The sequence below is a fragment of the Schistocerca nitens genome, chromosome 2 (genome assembly GCF_023898315.1).
Source record: "Schistocerca nitens isolate TAMUIC-IGC-003100 chromosome 2, iqSchNite1.1, whole genome shotgun sequence".
NCBI lineage: Eukaryota > Metazoa > Arthropoda > Insecta > Orthoptera > Acrididae > Schistocerca > Schistocerca nitens.
The window spans coordinates 653525240-653542345 of record NC_064615.1 but is presented as its reverse complement, the minus strand read 5'-3'; the positions used below and the strand labels follow the sequence as shown (position 1 = coordinate 653542345).

At 39.6% G+C, this 17106-nt stretch overlaps 1 protein-coding gene across 3 annotated transcripts in view; it reads right to left on the bottom strand.

The window, feature by feature from the left end:
- Window positions 1-17106, bottom strand: part of LOC126236771 (nucleoprotein TPR-like) — a 315616-nt gene that overhangs the window by 69834 nt on the left and 228676 nt on the right. For all 3 annotated transcript variants that reach the window (XM_049946344.1, XM_049946342.1, XM_049946343.1), the window contains exons 28-30: window positions 10863-11039; window positions 4283-4375; window positions 4046-4136 (exon numbers count right to left, since the gene is read on the bottom strand). In XM_049946344.1, the coding sequence (XP_049802301.1) occupies window positions 4046-4136; window positions 4283-4375; window positions 10863-11039 (361 nt within the window). The remainder of the gene's footprint in view (window positions 1-4045; window positions 4137-4282; window positions 4376-10862; window positions 11040-17106) is intronic.

The following is a 17106-nucleotide window of genomic DNA, read 5'->3' as shown; positions in this document are numbered from 1 at the left end:
CCAGTTATCAATAGAGTCACAAAAGCCAAACCACTCCTATTCCTCAGTCAGGATGGTAAGTGTGTGTGTGTGTGTGTGTGTGTGTGTGTGGAGTGGAGTGGAGATATAATCGCTGCAGTTATTTATTTATGATGCATTTGATGGACTCATTTGCTGAAACAATGGCTAAAGCTTTTGTTGCCTGTTCAATTACCCAAACTTACCAAGCCCAGAACAGCTTGCGAAAGGTGGAATCACCACAGCCTTCAAACAAATTGTGTGATTTTTATGTAGAGAATAGTGGGTTTTCTATATTAAAAAATAAGAAAAAGGAGGGAGGAGGGAGCAGATTCCATTTTCCTAAATTTCCGAAAAGCATTTGACACAGTGCCCCTGCTACAGACTGATAAAGGTACAAGCATACAGAAAAGGTATCCAGATATGTGAATGCCTCTTTACATTTTTTAAGTAACAGAACGCAGTATGTTGTCCTCAACTGCAAGTGTTCCTGGAGTGCCCCAGGGAAGTGTGATAGGACAGCTATTTTTTCTACATATACAAGGGTTGGAACTTAAATAGTGGCAACTAATTTTTCACAACCAATACAAAAGAGTTACATGTTTGAACCTGTTACCGTCCTTCAAAGTAGTCACCACCATTCTGTAGAAACTGTTGCCAGCAATGCGGAAGTCATAGTATACCATTAGCAGAGCCTGTTCTGTTGATGGTGCGAATGGAACGGTCTACTGCCTGTCAAATCGCCAGAACAGTTCTGAAGTGAATGCCATGAAGTGGTTCTTTCATCTTCAGAATCAAATCAAAGTCACAAGGACTTAAGTCCGGCGAGTATGGTGGATGGTACAGTACTTCCCAGTCCCATCAACCGAACAGAGCAGCCACAGTTTGTGTTGTATGCGCCCGTGCATTGTCATGCAAAATGATGGGTGGGTAGCGCAGAAAGAGTCATCCCTTCTTTCGCAAAGCTGGTTGCGGGTGATGCTCCAAAAGCGAACAGTTAACACTGTGCATTGAGTGTCTGCCGTCGAGGAAAGTAATGCGTTAGGATAATACCGTCACAGTCATACACGAGAATCACCATAACTTTAGACCACTCCATTCACACAATCAACAGAACAGGATCTGCTAACGGTACACTACACCTTCTACATCGCTGGTGACTACTTTGAAGGACAGTAACAGGTGCAAGCATGTAACTTTTTTGTATCGGTTGTGAATAAATAGTTGCCACTGTTTAAGTTCCAACCCTTGTATAAATGATATGGTCGACAGGGTGAGCAGCAATCTGGAACTGTTTGCTGATGATGCTGTGGTTGCAGGAAAATGTAGTCGTTGAGTGACTGTAGGATGATACAAGGTGACTTACAAAAATTTCTAGTTGGTGTGATGAATGGCAAGCAGTCTGCTCTAAAGGTAGAAAAATGTAAGTTAATGCCAATCAGTAGGAAAAACAATCCTGTAATATTTGAATACAGCATTAGTAGTCTGCTACTTCACACCGTCGTATCAATTAAATATCTAGGCATAATGCTGCAAAGAGATATGAAGTGCAATGAGCATGCAAGGACTGTAGTAGGTAAGGCGAATAGTCAACTTCGGTTTATTCGGAGTAACCCATACACTTCTACATCTATATCTACATTTATACTCCGCAAGCCACCCAATGGTGTGTGGTGGAGGGCACTTTACGTGCCAATGTCATTACCTCCCTTTCCTGTTCCAGTCGCGTATGGTTCGCGGGAAGAACGACTGTCTGAAAGCCTCCGTGCGCGCTCTAATCTCTCTAATTTTACATTCATGATCTCCTCGGGAGGTATAAGTAGGGGGAAGCAATATATACCTCATCCAGAAACGCACCCTCTCGAAACCTGGACAGCAAGCTACACCGCGATGCAGAGCGCCTCTCTTGCAGAGTCTGCCACTTGAGTTTGCTTAACATCTCCGTAACGCTATCACGCTTACCAAATAAACCTTTGACGAAACGCGCCGCTCTTCTTTGGGTCTTCTCTATCTCTTCTGTCAACCCGACCTGGTACAGATCCCACACTGATGAGCAATACTCAAGTATAGGCCGAATGAGTGTTTTGTAAGCCACCTCCTTTGTTGATGGACTACATTTTCTAAGGACCCTCCCAATGAATCTCAACCTGGCACCCGCCTTACCAACAATTAATTTTATATGATCATTCCACTTCAAATCGTTCCGCACGCATACTCCCAGATATTTTACAGAAGTAACTGCTACCAGTGTTTGTTCCGCTATCATATAATCATACAATAAAGGATCCTTCTTTCCATGTATTCACAATACATTACATTTGTCTATGTTAAGGGTCAGTTGCCACTCCCTGCACCAAGTGCCTATCCGCTGCAGATCTTAGTGCATTTCGCTACAATTTTCTAATGCTGCAACTTCTCTGTATACTACAGCATCATCCGCAAAAAGCCGCATGGAACTTCCGACACTATCTACTAGGTCATTTATATATATTGTGAAAAGCAATGGTCCCATAACACTCCCCTGTGGCACGCCAGAGGTTACTTTATCGTCTGTAGACGTCTCTCCATTGATAACGACATGCTGTGTTCTGTTTGCTAAAAACTCTTCATTCCAGCCACACAGCTGGTCTGATATTCCGTAGGCTCTTACTTTGTTTATCAGGCGACAATGCGGAACTGTATCGAACGCCTTCCAGAAGTCAAGGAAAATAGCATCTACCTGGGAGCCTGTATCTAATATTTTCTGGGTTTCATGAACAAATAAAGCGAGTTGGGTCTCACACGGTCGCTGTTTCCGGAATCCATGTTGATTCCTACAGAGTAGATTCTGGGTTTCCAAAAACGACATGATACTGTAGCAAAAAACATGTTCTAAAATTCTACAACAGATCGATGTCAGAGATATAGGTCTATAGTTTTGCGCATCTGCTCAACGACCCTTCTTGAAGACTGGGACTACCTGTGCTCTTTTCCAATCATTTGGAACCTTCTGTTCCTCTAGAGAATTGCGGTACACGGCTGTTAGAAGGGGGGGGGGGGGCAAGTTCTTTCGCGTGCTCTGTGTAGAATCGAATTTGTATCCCGTCAGGTCCAGTGGACTTTCCTCTGTTGAGTGATTCCAGTTGCTTTTCTATTCCTTGGACACTTATTTCGATGTCAGCCATTTTTTTGTTTGTGCGAGGATTTAGAGAAGGAACTGCAGTGCGGTCTTCCTCTGTGAAACAGCTTTGGAAAAAGGTGTTTAGTATTTCAGCTTTACGCGTGTCATCCTCTGTTTCAATGCCATCATCATCATCCCGGAGTGTCTGGATATGCTGTTTCGAGCCACTTACTGATTTAATGTAAGACCAGAACTTCCTAGGATTTTCTGTCAAGTCGGTACATAGAATTTTACTTTCGAATTCACTGAACGCTTCACGCATAGCCCTCCTTACGGTAACTTTGACATTGTTTAGCTTCTGTTTGTCTGAGAGGTTTTGGCTGTGTTTAAACTTGGAGTGAAGCTCTCTTTGCTTTCGCAGTAGTTTCAAACTTTGTTGTTGAACCACGGTGGGTTTTTCCCGTCCCTCACAGTTTTACTCGGCACGTACTTGTGTTTGGGATGCGCACCTAGTAAGATTAAAGAAAGACATTGACACAATTAAGAGGTGCCACATTTGTTTCCAGTAGATTGAAACAACATGCAAGCATTATGGAGATGCTTTGAAAACTTAAATGGGAATCCCTGGAGGGAAGGGGACATTATTTTCATTGAGCACTAATGAGAAAATTTAGAGAAATGGCACTTGAAGTTGACTGTAGAAAGATTCTACTCCCACCTCCGTACATTTTGAGGAAGAACCACGAAGATAAGAGAAATTAGAGCTCATACACAGGCATTTGGAAGGCTGTTTTTTCCTCACTCTGTATTCAAGTGGAACAGAAAAGAAAATGATTAGTAGGGATACAGGGTGCCCTCTGCACCCACCATACGGTGACTTGCAGAGTATGTACGTAGATGCAGATGTTTATGTTACATAGTGTATTCAAGTCATGAAATGGAACATACCCATAACATCTACTTCATTGTTATCCTCATCCTGTTGATTCTCAGCATCTATATCAGGACCTTCGTTACCATCATCATAGCCAGACAGCTCCTGCAAACAAGAAAAATTAAAAACTATATTTGTAGCTTTGTTAGTCTCACTTACCTGTACTGATATTGAAATAACAAATTACGAAAAAGATGCACGATCACGAGCTATCAGACAAATAGTGTGTTGAGCACCTTTCATATTCTTACCGGATCATCTCGTTCATAGCCCTCCATAATGAAGCCGACACCATTGTCAGCTTCCTCATCAAATTCAGGACCATCATCTGGTTCCTCTATTTCCTGCATAAAAACAGACCCTATAAGATTTATGAAAACAGTATGTAGGTTTTTCGCTATGTCATACATGTATTTATGTTACCAGTTTATCCACCCTTTTTTAATATAACAACAAAGTTGAGTTGACTCAATAGGCTGCTCAATTCTAATGCTCAATTCTAGTGATTCTGATGTTATAAAGTCAAATAAAATGTGTTTCAAGCTGTTTTCACTTGAGAGTATATTTTCTCAAACTGCTTGAGAGAGCGTACTTAGACCTACAAACAATCAGCAAATTCAAAGCTAGAAAAACCTCTGAACTGTTGATGTTTATGTGCCACACATCCATCACCTGTGAGTGAGTGGCTGTCTTTGATAGTATTGTTTGATTTCAGTTGATATTTTAGCACACATTTAGTTAAATGTGTGGCAGAAGCATGTTAGTGAAACTAAAATTACATTTACAGTCAAATGGGATGAGTTGTAAGACTTACCATATGAAGAAATTGGTCTTTCATTTTGATCTAATTTCTCATCTGTGTTAGTATTACTAGTTTCCAAATTTGATGCAGTGTGATGGAGAAAAAAATTTTAATGCCTTAGTTAAGTAAACCCTGTTATGGTTGTAACACAAAAAATTATAATTCTATAACTGAATTTACATTATACAAGTCAACATAGGTTAATTACTGTAAGAATATTAAATGACATTTATTGTACTGCGTTCTGTGGTTAACAGGGTTCCAGTCACTTCTAATATATGACAATGAGACAAACTGTGCAACAATGATAAGCAAAAATAGAATTTCCCAATTGAAAGAAATCTGTTGGTAATAATGAAATGTAGATGGAGAATGAATGCTGTATATGATGAAAGAAAGGACCTGCTGATTTCTTGACAACCATTAAGAATGTGGTATACAATTATATAGCCATACAGACTGACAGAAAATGGCCGAACAAAATTCTTCCCTTGATAACTCATGAAAACAATGGTCACTTTATATATAAACTGGAAAAGAAGTACATTTTAGCAAATAAAGATATTTTTAATTTTATTTTCTTCATTAATAGCCTTTCAAAGTAGAAAAACAGTATATTAATGACAGCCATTTCTTGTGCTTAATGCATATCTTGACTCTTCTCAAACCTTTGAAAGGTCTCGATCATGTCAGTGGTTACAGAATATGATATACAAATGATTAAATGAAATTGATATCAAAAGCAGACACGAAAGGATAACAAATGTGGAAGCTAAATTCATGCAAACTACACAGTGAACAGTAGCTGCCAGAGGCAATGTGTTTGAGTGGAATTAGGGGCAGGGTGTGGATATGACGGGATTACAACACTGGACTGTGTGTTAGCAACTTGAAGTGCTGAAAGAGGAGAGGATTACAAGTAGCTATGGGAAGAAAGTTCACTCTTCTAACACCGCAGCACACCTGCAATACTTTTTGAGAGAGATAAGTCACTAGACACAATGACACAAACATTTAACTAAATGTGACAGTCATCTGTATGACACTTAATTACAATTATACAAATCTCTTAAACAAAACATTTTTTACTGGTTTATTTAAGAGATCATGATAGATATTACATGAGAAGAAGGTATGTTAGAGCAGCATCCTTTTTACACTGAGGCCAGTGTGAATGGGACACTATCACCAACAGAATAAGGATTGATAATTAACTTTAATGCATCCTTTTGAAGGAACTATATCACATAAACCTATTCTTCATGACACCTGGAACTGGTATGACATTAGAGAAGGAAGATTTGTGTAGAAAAAAAGAAATCACTTTCGAAATGAATGCAGACAGTGAAATTATATGATGTTCTTAAACAAATGGATGATGTTTGTAAGCGCACAAGGTGATACAGTGGTAAATATGAACTCCATACAAATATCTTACAAAAATACAGAAAGAATACAGTCACCTGTCTCTGTAACTATATTGTATTACTGCCCTGTACTGTGTCACTATATCAAACCTCTATTGTAATGCTTTTACTGTTACTATTGAATATCAAAGTATCAAATATGGTTGCACAAAACAATTAAATCACATTAATACAATAATTTTTTTCTGAATTCAGGTAGAGTACAGAGACAAGGAAAAAATTCCTGGATTTTTCCTAGATATCCCGATTAAAAAATATGCTTTTTCCCAGGCAAAAATACACTTTTTCCGTGCTAAGTGACAGTCAGTTTTCCATAAATTTTCCCTCAGAACTGTAAAACTTATCAATCCTTTGAATGGTTAATGTTTTATACACTCATGCAGAGCTTCCTGGGGGGGGGATTTTGGAAAGACTTTTAATGGAAAAAAAGGAGAGAAGTTTTGGAAAGGCCTTTGATTTGCAGCAACATATACGGTGCATATTTTCGTATTACGAAAGTATAAATTCGAATTACACCAAACACAGTGCGTTAGTTTCTGGGGCGTTGAAATTGAGATTGCAACGTCCTTTTATAATCCAATCATATCTCATGCCATGTGATCTTGCCAGCCAATGACAGCAGATATTCAGAACATAGAACACGTGTTATAGTCAGCCAATTGCAAGATTACTGGTTACGTAGCGCGAACACATAAAGAAGAAAAGTTAATGGTTTACATTAATATACACAGTATAGCTAAAAGAAATGCTAAGCTTCCACATATAATATTGGTCTCTAAGATTAACAAGCTACAACAGAAGCTAAGCCTTCACATGTAATATTGTCCTTTTTTGCATGTGTAATACTTTAAGATACATAACACAAATGTGCCAGTAAATTTAAAATTATGACATAAATGTCTGGTCTTCTGGACTCGAAATTCTTTTAAGTGGCTGGTCCTCAAAGTGTTCAGTTTTAAACGCTCTGTGATTTAGAAATTCATCCTACTTTCTCACACGTAACATAATTCATCTTGCAAAAAAAAGAAATTTATTTTGAAAGTAACGCTTTTTGAACCACCATTCTCAATACTATCCGGAGACTGTTGGAAATAGGTTTGATTTAGCAGTTGCCATAAATCGCCAGAAAATAAGCATTATTCCGCGTGCGCAGCTGCAGTGGTGTAGGAAGTCCGCATGTTCCTATGTATAAAGCACTAAGAGTGCTTACATTACACCATAAAAGAAAATGGGCATCGGAGGATACTCCCAAGAGCATCAGAATTACGTTAACCATACTAAAATGCATAATTCAGCTTGAAGTGCACATTGGTTTTTTCCCGATTCACAATGAAGTAGGTCCCATCTGATATTAGCTTTTCAGTGTGGTTTTTGGGACATAAATTTTCTTGGAGTACCAGTACAGTAAGATCTCATTTTTTGTTCTTTATTATGGCATAATGCCATACGTAGCAGAAGATGATAACATGCACTTTGAATTCAGCGAACAGTTGGAACTAGCCAATACTGTAGAATGAAACACTTTGTTTCAAATAAAATGATTGCCTTAATAAAGCCAAATTTCTTTAGCAAACTAGCAAAAATAACTTCACCGTTCTGCAAGGTGATTAATGCTAATAACTTAGAAATTCAATAAAATCAGAAAACTGAAACTAATAACATACTTTTGCCCTCAGAAATTATGTGAATGTATTTTAATTCACTTGATAGTTCCTGGCCACAGACATCCGTTTTGTCGGGAGCCGTAAACGAAGAGAAGCAGCAAAATCACTTAACGCAAACACGGGTCACGTGGAGACTAACCGCTTCCCCACTACAGCTCAGACAACTCTGCACATGTGCGAATCTGGCAGCGAGGGCGCGCGAGAAAAATTTTTCTCATTTGCATCTGGCTGCTTGCTGCTACTGCCGATACAGCTAACAGCCACACTTCATGTAGCAGGAAGCAGGAGAAGGTACTGCTCATACGAGAGTCAGCTGCACAACTGGTCAACTGGTCAAACGAATCTAATGTGAACAGTTGTGAGGTCAAGCTCATAGCAAGCAGTTTATTGTTATGAAGAATTACATACCACCTTGTGCTACTCTGCATCACCTCAATACCTGGCGATGTGCACATGCCATTCCAGCTTCAGTTTTATTACAATAACACTAAGTCAGCCACAGAATCACTTCTGTCTGGATCTGCTGATAGTATATCTTTGTGAAGTGTAAATGAATGCAAAGTTTCAAACAATAGTGAAAACTGCCAATTAGCTTTTGAAATTGTACCAGCTTATTTTAGTGAACTGTTCATTTGATTTTAACAACATAAAAAAATTACAACTACAAATGATAATTTTGAGAAAAAGCCGCACTATATCATGACAAGTTGTTCAAAGAATTATTACAATTAAATTAAAAACTGATTTAATTAAAAATGTACAAATTTGGCAAATAATTTAGGCAAAAACTACAGGAGAGTTTCTACAAGCAACAATTATATACACTATTCAGAAGCAACACTAAAACTGTTTTAAAATTTATCATCCGTTGTTGTTAATGTATTTATAGCTCAGAAAATAGTTAAGTAGTTTGCTTACAGTGCGCACTTCAAGATGTAGCAGCGCACATTTTTGTCAGCTGATATTTTTACAGTTTTCATAAAGGCCTAACTTTACAACAATGTCTCAAATTGTTTGCTTCATCCAATTTTTGGTAATTAATCACTTTCAGCAAAAATATGCTCAGACAAATTTCTTGGAGGTGAACCAAAATCTCTCTCTCTCTCTCTCTCTCTCTCTCTCTCTCTCTCTCTCTCTGACACACACACACACACACACACACACACACACGCTATTTCAGAAGTGATGGTCAATAATTCACACATGGAAAGTACATGCCAAAAGCAGCTAAAAAGCTCCAACAAACATGGATTCGCAAATCAACCATTGCCGAGGTATCGCATTAATCCAAATTGGGAACTAACTATAGGTTGCTTGTTCGTAACACACTTCTGAGAAAATGGTGGTTCGCTGTCTTGGTTGCATTGTATGTGTAGCAACCACTACCTAAGAGCATTAAAATGACAACATACCATTAATGCCAAATGGTATACTTCTATATTGCTTCTGCAACCCATCATTGAGATAAGAAAAAACAACTGAAAACTTTCTATATCTACATCTACATACCGCAAGCCATTGTATGGAGCATGGTGGAAGCTACCCTGTACCACCACCAGTCATTTCCTTTGCTTCATTTATTTATCATTATGAGACTGTCGGGTATAACACAGCATGTCATACAATTGATTATTTTATAAAGAAAAGTATCTAATTAATGCCTCAGTGCCCAAATTCATATGATTTATTCCCTAAAAACTTTTTTGTTCTTTACATCAAACAAAAAATGTGTTGAAAGCAATTTTCATCATCTCAAGTTGAATCCTTCCACAACAATGTTTTCATGTACCAACATCAGAGTGGAAAAAATTTCCAGGATTTGTTCTAAAACTGAAGTGTATAAATTTATATTTGTAAACAAAATAATTTCGAAAAACAATAAAATGATTTATACTAAAAAATCTTATTCTTTCACGGATTCTGTAAAGACTTAAAAGGCAACTCTCATACCTCTGTGTTTGCTAACTCAGAATGAAAGACCGAAACTTGCAGCATCTGTAAAGCTGCAAAGATATGTTCAATTTCCACATGTCAATAAGTCATTTGTAGATTTCACTGAATCACTAACAAATCTTCCCAGTTATGCTTCGTTTGTTTGCATAAAGTGCTCAATATAGGTGTTATTAGGACTGATTGGAGAATTCATACAAATGGTATTCACCCCCTCCAATGTGCACACGTGTCACAGTAAGATTTCACAAGATGCTGTTAACAACTTGCTCACAAAAAAGCTCTGTACTGTCTTGATGCAACCCTTTGTATTGGGAGTTGTGCAGAACACAAGCCACACATTTATTTTCTTATGGCATTTACATCAATTAAAGTAAAGGTATGTTCATGGAACTGAAGGCTCCATGCAATATGGGTATTCAATGGCCGAGTTCATCATGTAATGGACCATATATTATGCTTAAATTTTGTCATTAGCACTGAGCAATGAATTTACAAATTAGGAGTACAGAACATCATGCCTCATTGTGAACAAATAGTTCTTACCACCAAATGTCAAACAAACTTACAAGAGTGTTTCATCATGCAACAGAATCCATTCTCAAGCAAATATTACAACTGAGAGGAGTACTATATACAGTATGATCATTTTGGCAGTGCAACATCTTCACCAACACAATTCATTTCTCTGTACAAGGCTTACATTGTTAGGCAAATAACAGCTAAGAAATTGTTGAGTCTGTTACAGTGTTACACACAAAGACAGTAAAAAAATTTAACTATTAATCTGATATGACCAATAAACCCTGAAATAACTTACATCAGAAGAGCTTCACCAGTTATCAAAGTAGTCTCATGAAAAAGTTACACCATCAGGTCAAGTTAAATCCCATTCTCCTAATTAAGAACTGCTATTACTATTACTTGACTGAAAGGGAATAGCGTATGAGAGTTTTTACAGCTCAATGTTTAACGACACAAAACTAACCCCTTCATCAGCCATTCCTTCTTCATCTTCTACATCTCCCCCTGAAATTGCAGTGTCATCTTCATGGTCATGCTGTGAAGATGTGGGAACCTGGTACTCTACCTCAAGACCAGAATCAGATGTCACTTGTTGGAACATGTCCTGGGAGGCTGAGTCAACAGTTCTTGTACGTTTTGCCTGGAGAAAATTAAAGAAAATTACTATAACAAAAATGACACACCAAGAAAATTTAGAACAACAGTAAAGTCATACAAATGAGTCACTGAAAGAATAAAAAGAGGATATAAAAGATGGCAGCTGAGATAAATCACATTCTGGTAATAAATTGATATATTTGGAATTCAAATGAGAATAGAAACTGTATTCCACATCTTTGAATATGCTCCCAAACTGACTGATTCCCAGCTTTCTCATTCAGTTCTAGTAATGACATAGGTGAAAAGGGACAAAGCATTTTAGTTAATTATTTTTTATGACAATTATGATTATTCTATGTCCAAAAAGCTTAACTATGGCAATTTCTCAGCTATAAGGCGAGTGGTTACTTCTTCTTCTTCCTTTGTTTGCATCTCACCAAAAACTTTTTAGTACCTATTTAGTAATAGATCTGAGGTAAGCCCTGCCATACTCCACTACAGTTGTTGGGGTTCCTGATTAATCTTGGTTCACACATAATTTTATTCAAGTATTTGAACATGTCTGCCACACTACTGGTATTTTCTATTGCCTGTCAAAAGTCTTTGACTGTGTGAATCACAGCATTCTCTTAAGTAAATTAGAATGCTATGGTGTCACTGGCAGGGCTGCAAAATGGTTTGAGTCTTATCTAACAGGAAACACAGGGTGTCGTTGTGAAATACCTGTGGAATAAGCAACCAATCACCATCTGATTGAAAATTATTAAACATGGTGCTCCTCCAGATTCCATCTTGAGTCTGTTGCTTTTTCTTGTGTACATTAATGACCTCTCATCTGTTACACTACCAGATGCTAAGTTTGTTTTGTTTGCAAGTGATATAAACATTCCAATAAATAGCAAGTCACATATAGATATGGCTGCTAATCAAATTTTCCCTGGCACTAATAACTGGTTCAGAGCTAATCCACTGTCATTAAACTTTGAAAAGACCCATGTATGCAGTTTAGAACCTGAAAGATATTTCCTTCCAGCATGTGTATATCATCTGAAGACACACAGATAGAAGAGGTTGGCAGTGTCAATTTTCTGGGAATACAACTCGATACTACAGCGTAAATTCAGTTGGGAAGGGCATACCACAGAATTGATGAACGGCCTAAACAAGTCTGCGTTTCCATTGTAAGTGGTATCAGATGTTGTTATTGTGGTCTTCAGTCCTGAGACTGGTTTGATGCAGCTCTCCATGCTACTCTATCCTGTGCAAGCTTCTTCATCTCCCAGTACCTACTGCAACCTACATCCTTCTGAATCTGCTTAGTGTATTGATCTCTTGGTCTCCCTCTACGATTTTTACCCTCCATGCTGCCCTCCAATGCTAAATTTGTGATCCCTTGATGCCTCAAAACATGTCCTACCAACTGATCCCTTCTTCTGGTCAAGTTGTGCCACAAACTTCTCTTCTCCCCAATCCTATTCAATACCTCCTCATTAGTTACGTGATCTACCCACCTTATCTTCAGCATTCTTCTGTAGCACCACATTTCGAAAGCTTCTATTCTCTTCTTGTCCAAACTGGTTATCGTCCATGTTTCACTTCCATACATGGCTACACTCCATACAAATACTTTCAGAAACGACTTCCTGACACTTAAATCTATACTTGATGTTAACAAATTTCTCTTCTTCAGAAACGATTTCCTTGCCATTGCCAGTCTACATTTTATATCCTCTCTACTTCGACCATCATCAGTTATTTGCTCCCTAAATAGCAAAACTCCTTTACTACTTTAAGTGTCTCATTTCCTAATCTAATCCCCTCAGCATCACCCGATTTAATTTGACTGCATTCCATTATCCTCGTTTTGCTTTTGTTGATGTTCATCTTATATCCTCCTTTCAAGACACTGTCCATTCCGTTCAACTGCTCTTCCAAGTCCTTTGCTGTCTCTGACAGAATTACAATGTCATCGGCGAACCTCAAAGTTTTTACTTCTTCTCCATGAATTTTAATACCTACTCCGAATTTTTCTTTTGTTTCCTTTACTGCTTGCTCAATATACAGATTGAATAACATCGGGGAGAGGCTACAACCCTGTCTCACTCCTTTCCCAACCACTGCTTCCCTTTCATGCCCCTCGATATCAGATGTAGGAAATATAAACATAAAAAAGCTTGCATATTTTACTTATTTTCATTCTATTATGTTACATGGGATGACCTTCTGGGGTAACTCATCAAACCGAACTAAAGTTTTAGAGTGCAAAAGTGTGTAAATACAACAATATAGACAAGCACAAGTAAAAGACACTTGCACTAAGCTTTCGGCCACAGCCTTCATCAGTGAAAGAGAAACACACACCATTCCTGTGTGGAGTTTCCACCGTCTGATTTTGCCAAAGGGTTTTTCTTCCGTCCTAAATCCTGTGATGTTTTCCTTTGTTACTCTTCCCTGTAGCATTACTCTTCTCACTGTCCATTCTTTTGGCAGTGTAGTTTCAGCTCTCTGAGATTGCAGATGTGTGTGCAAGTTGCGCTTGCAATAGTGTGTGTGTGTGTGTGTGTGTGTGTGTGTGTGTGTGTGTGTGTCTACTGCTGACAAAGGCCTTAATGGCTATGATTGTGTGAATCTTTTTATTGTGCCTATCGCGGCTCAGCATTTCCGCTATATGGCGAGTAGCTACTTTCCTTCTCTCATATTGTCCATTCTTTTTCTTCTTTCCTGTGTTTATTAACTGTCTTCCAAACCACATCTGCTTCCAAGCCACACTGTATCAACAATTGTTCGTGCACAACACAGGCTTCATCACTGCACAGATTGTTGATGCAGCATCTGTTTCCACAGTTTCTTTCCTTCAATGGATATATTTATTCCTTAAAGGGTTTATTAACAATTCTGTATTTATATAAGGCGACTAATTTCAAACCTTACAGGTTCATTTTCAAGTGTGGCCTACTGAGGCTGCAGTGGCTGATCATAGTATTAAACATCAAAGTGGCAACACATTCTTTATAAATGTTTACAGAATGAATACCACAAAATACACGTGCCTCTTACCAAGCCAAAATCAAACAGTTGCCACTTTCATGTTTATAATTAGGATCAGGGACAGTCAACACAGCCTCATTAGGCCAAGCTTGAAAATGAACCTGTTAAGTTCAGAACTAGTAGTCTAATGCAACTGCTGCATCTGTCGACAAAATCATTAATAAATGTTTTAGGGAATTTAAAAATGTTCCCGGTTCCCAGTCAAAAAAATGTTGAAAATGAAGAGCAGTATTTATTCCTATTGATCCCACTTCATTCTTCATCCTGAAGTATTTTAGAGTGTTATTTTCCACAGCTGCTCGTGCCACATGAACTTGTGATCCTCGATCTAACCCCCCCCTCCCCCTCTCTTCCCGTATCACATCTCATCCATTCCTTTTCTCCCATATTTATGTACGTTTTTAAGGTATTCATGCCTATTTTTACCTGATTTCATTCGATTTCATGTGTCTTTACATATCTTTTATGCATCTTTTCTCTTATCCAGCTCCTCTGACAACACCTATTTTGCCCATTTCTGTGTCATTCCTATTTCCTTTACAGCACTCCTGTCACAATGGACCCTGCTCCATATTTCTGCACCAGTTCAGAAATGTATCCTTTTCCCTGGCTAAAACCAAGACCCACATCCTATTTCTCAAATGTTGCCTAAACCATGGAATTTCCTGAATGGCCTAACCATAAAAATTTCTTTCTCTAGATCCCGTCCCCTCCTTTCACAATGGCCTTCAGCTTTTCATATTCTGCCAGTCCCTGGTCCTCACAAACCTGGTACTGCAGAAACACATCTCCATGGCATAGGCATCCCAGAATCACCTCTGCTCCCTCTGCAAGATATTACTACTATTACTACTACTACTACTACTACTACTACTACTACTACGCAGCCCCTGCTCCATATATCACATCTCTGAAATTGAGACCCTTGCTCTCCAGCACCTGGAGGAGCAATTCCAGGTGTCACCTCCATAAGTTATCCAACCTCTTAACATCCCACTGCTGCCTCACGGCACCACTATCCAACTCTTATGCTAACCACGGAGTTCCTCATCGTCCACTTCTCATAGCCCCTAATCCCTGCCTAACTGACCTCTTCAACTTGCCACATACCCCAAAACTCCCTACCGACACTCCACCAAATCCAGAGCCGAAATATTTCCATAATACTGTCGTTAACCTTTCCACCAAAACCCTCAGCTCCACAGAAGTTTCAGTCCTATCCAAAGGCCTCACCTTTATCCCTACCTCCAAACTTAACCATGCTGGATTTGTCAAAGACCTACTCTCCTTCTTCTGATCCCTGCAATAGAAGCACTTCTCTGCCACCAATCCCTCCCACCAAAACCAACCTAATTCCAACACTGAACCCTGCCTCTCCCAGTTCATACCACCATCCAACCGTGAGCTGCCCACCTCCCACCTAACCACCCAGTGGTCACCTTCCAGGAATTCCATACCTCCAACTTAGCCTCATCACCCTTCCCCATGTCCCTTCCTCGGAAAACCAACCTTTCAGCAGGAGAAAGAATAGCCACACACAACCTCAATTATAAATCTTGACCTAATCATCCTACCTGGAGACAAACGTTCCACCACTTTGTTATGAACTGCAGTGACTAACTGGCAGAAGGCCTCCGCCTATTATCTGATTCCTCCACCAACAAACTCTGTCAGAGTGATCCCATCCCAGAAGTCCAACACAACCTCCAGTCGCTGCTTAAAAATTTGGGTCCCTCCCAGAACGTCCCCCCCCCCCCCCGAATTCATTTCCCTCCTCACCCCTATGACACCCCCCACATACCAACCTTCTACATGCTCCCCAAAATCCACAAACCCAACAATGCTGGATGCCCCATTGTGGCTGATCATTGCGCCCCCATTGAAAGAATTCCAGCCCTCATTGACCAACAACTCCAACCAATTGTCCATAATCTACCCTCCCACACCAAAGATACCAATCAATTCCTTCACTGACTCTCCATCATCCCACCACTTTGCTTCCTAGATCCCTACTCGTCACTCTTGGCACCACCTCCCTATACACCAACATCTATCATGCCCATGGTCTTACCGTTATTGAACACTGTCTTTCGCAATGTTCTTCAGACTCCAAACCCACAACCTCATTCTCCATATACCTTATTAACTTTATCCTAACCAATGAATACTTCTCCTTTTACAGGATAGTTTAGGAACAAATCCACAGCACAGCCATATGCACCCACATGGCCCCCTCTTATGCCAACCGGCTTGTAGGCCATCTGGAGGAGGCCTTTCTAGCCTCCCAAAATGCCAAACCCTTAGTCTGGTTCAGGTTCACTGATGATATCTTCATGATCTGGACTCAGGCCCAAGACATCTTATCTTCATTCCTTCACAACATTAACACATTCTCTCCCATCCACTGCACCTGATCCTCCTCAACCTAGACCACCTCCTCTCTGATGGCTCCACCCACACCTCTGTACACATTAAACCCACCAACCTCCAACAGTACCTGTATTTTGATAGCTGTTTCACAACAAAAAGTCCATTTGATATCACCTAGCCACCTGGGGACAGCATATCTGCAGTGACAAGAACTACATTGTTCAGTAAGCTGAGGGTCTCACCAAGGACTTCACAGACAGGCACTATCCCCCAGACCTAGTCTGCAAACTGATCTCCAGTGCCATTTCCACTCTCACCTCTAATCCTCCCACCAACCCAGGAACCTGCCACAAAGGAGTGTCCCCTTCATCACCCAGTACCATCTAGGACTGGAAAAACTGAACCACATACTTGACCAGGGCTTTGATTACCTATCATCATGAACTGAAATGACGGACATCCTACTCGAGATCTTTCCCACCACTCCTAAAGTGGTGTTCCATTGCCCACCCAACCTCCCCAACATCCTAGTCCATCCCTATGCCACTCCCGATCCACAATGATCACATCCCTGTGATGCAAGATCTGCCCAATCCACCCACCCAGCAATCTTATTCCAGTCCTGTTATGCGTTTATCCCTCCTCATCAGGGATCTGGCCACCTGTTAAAGCAGCCATGTCATTTACCA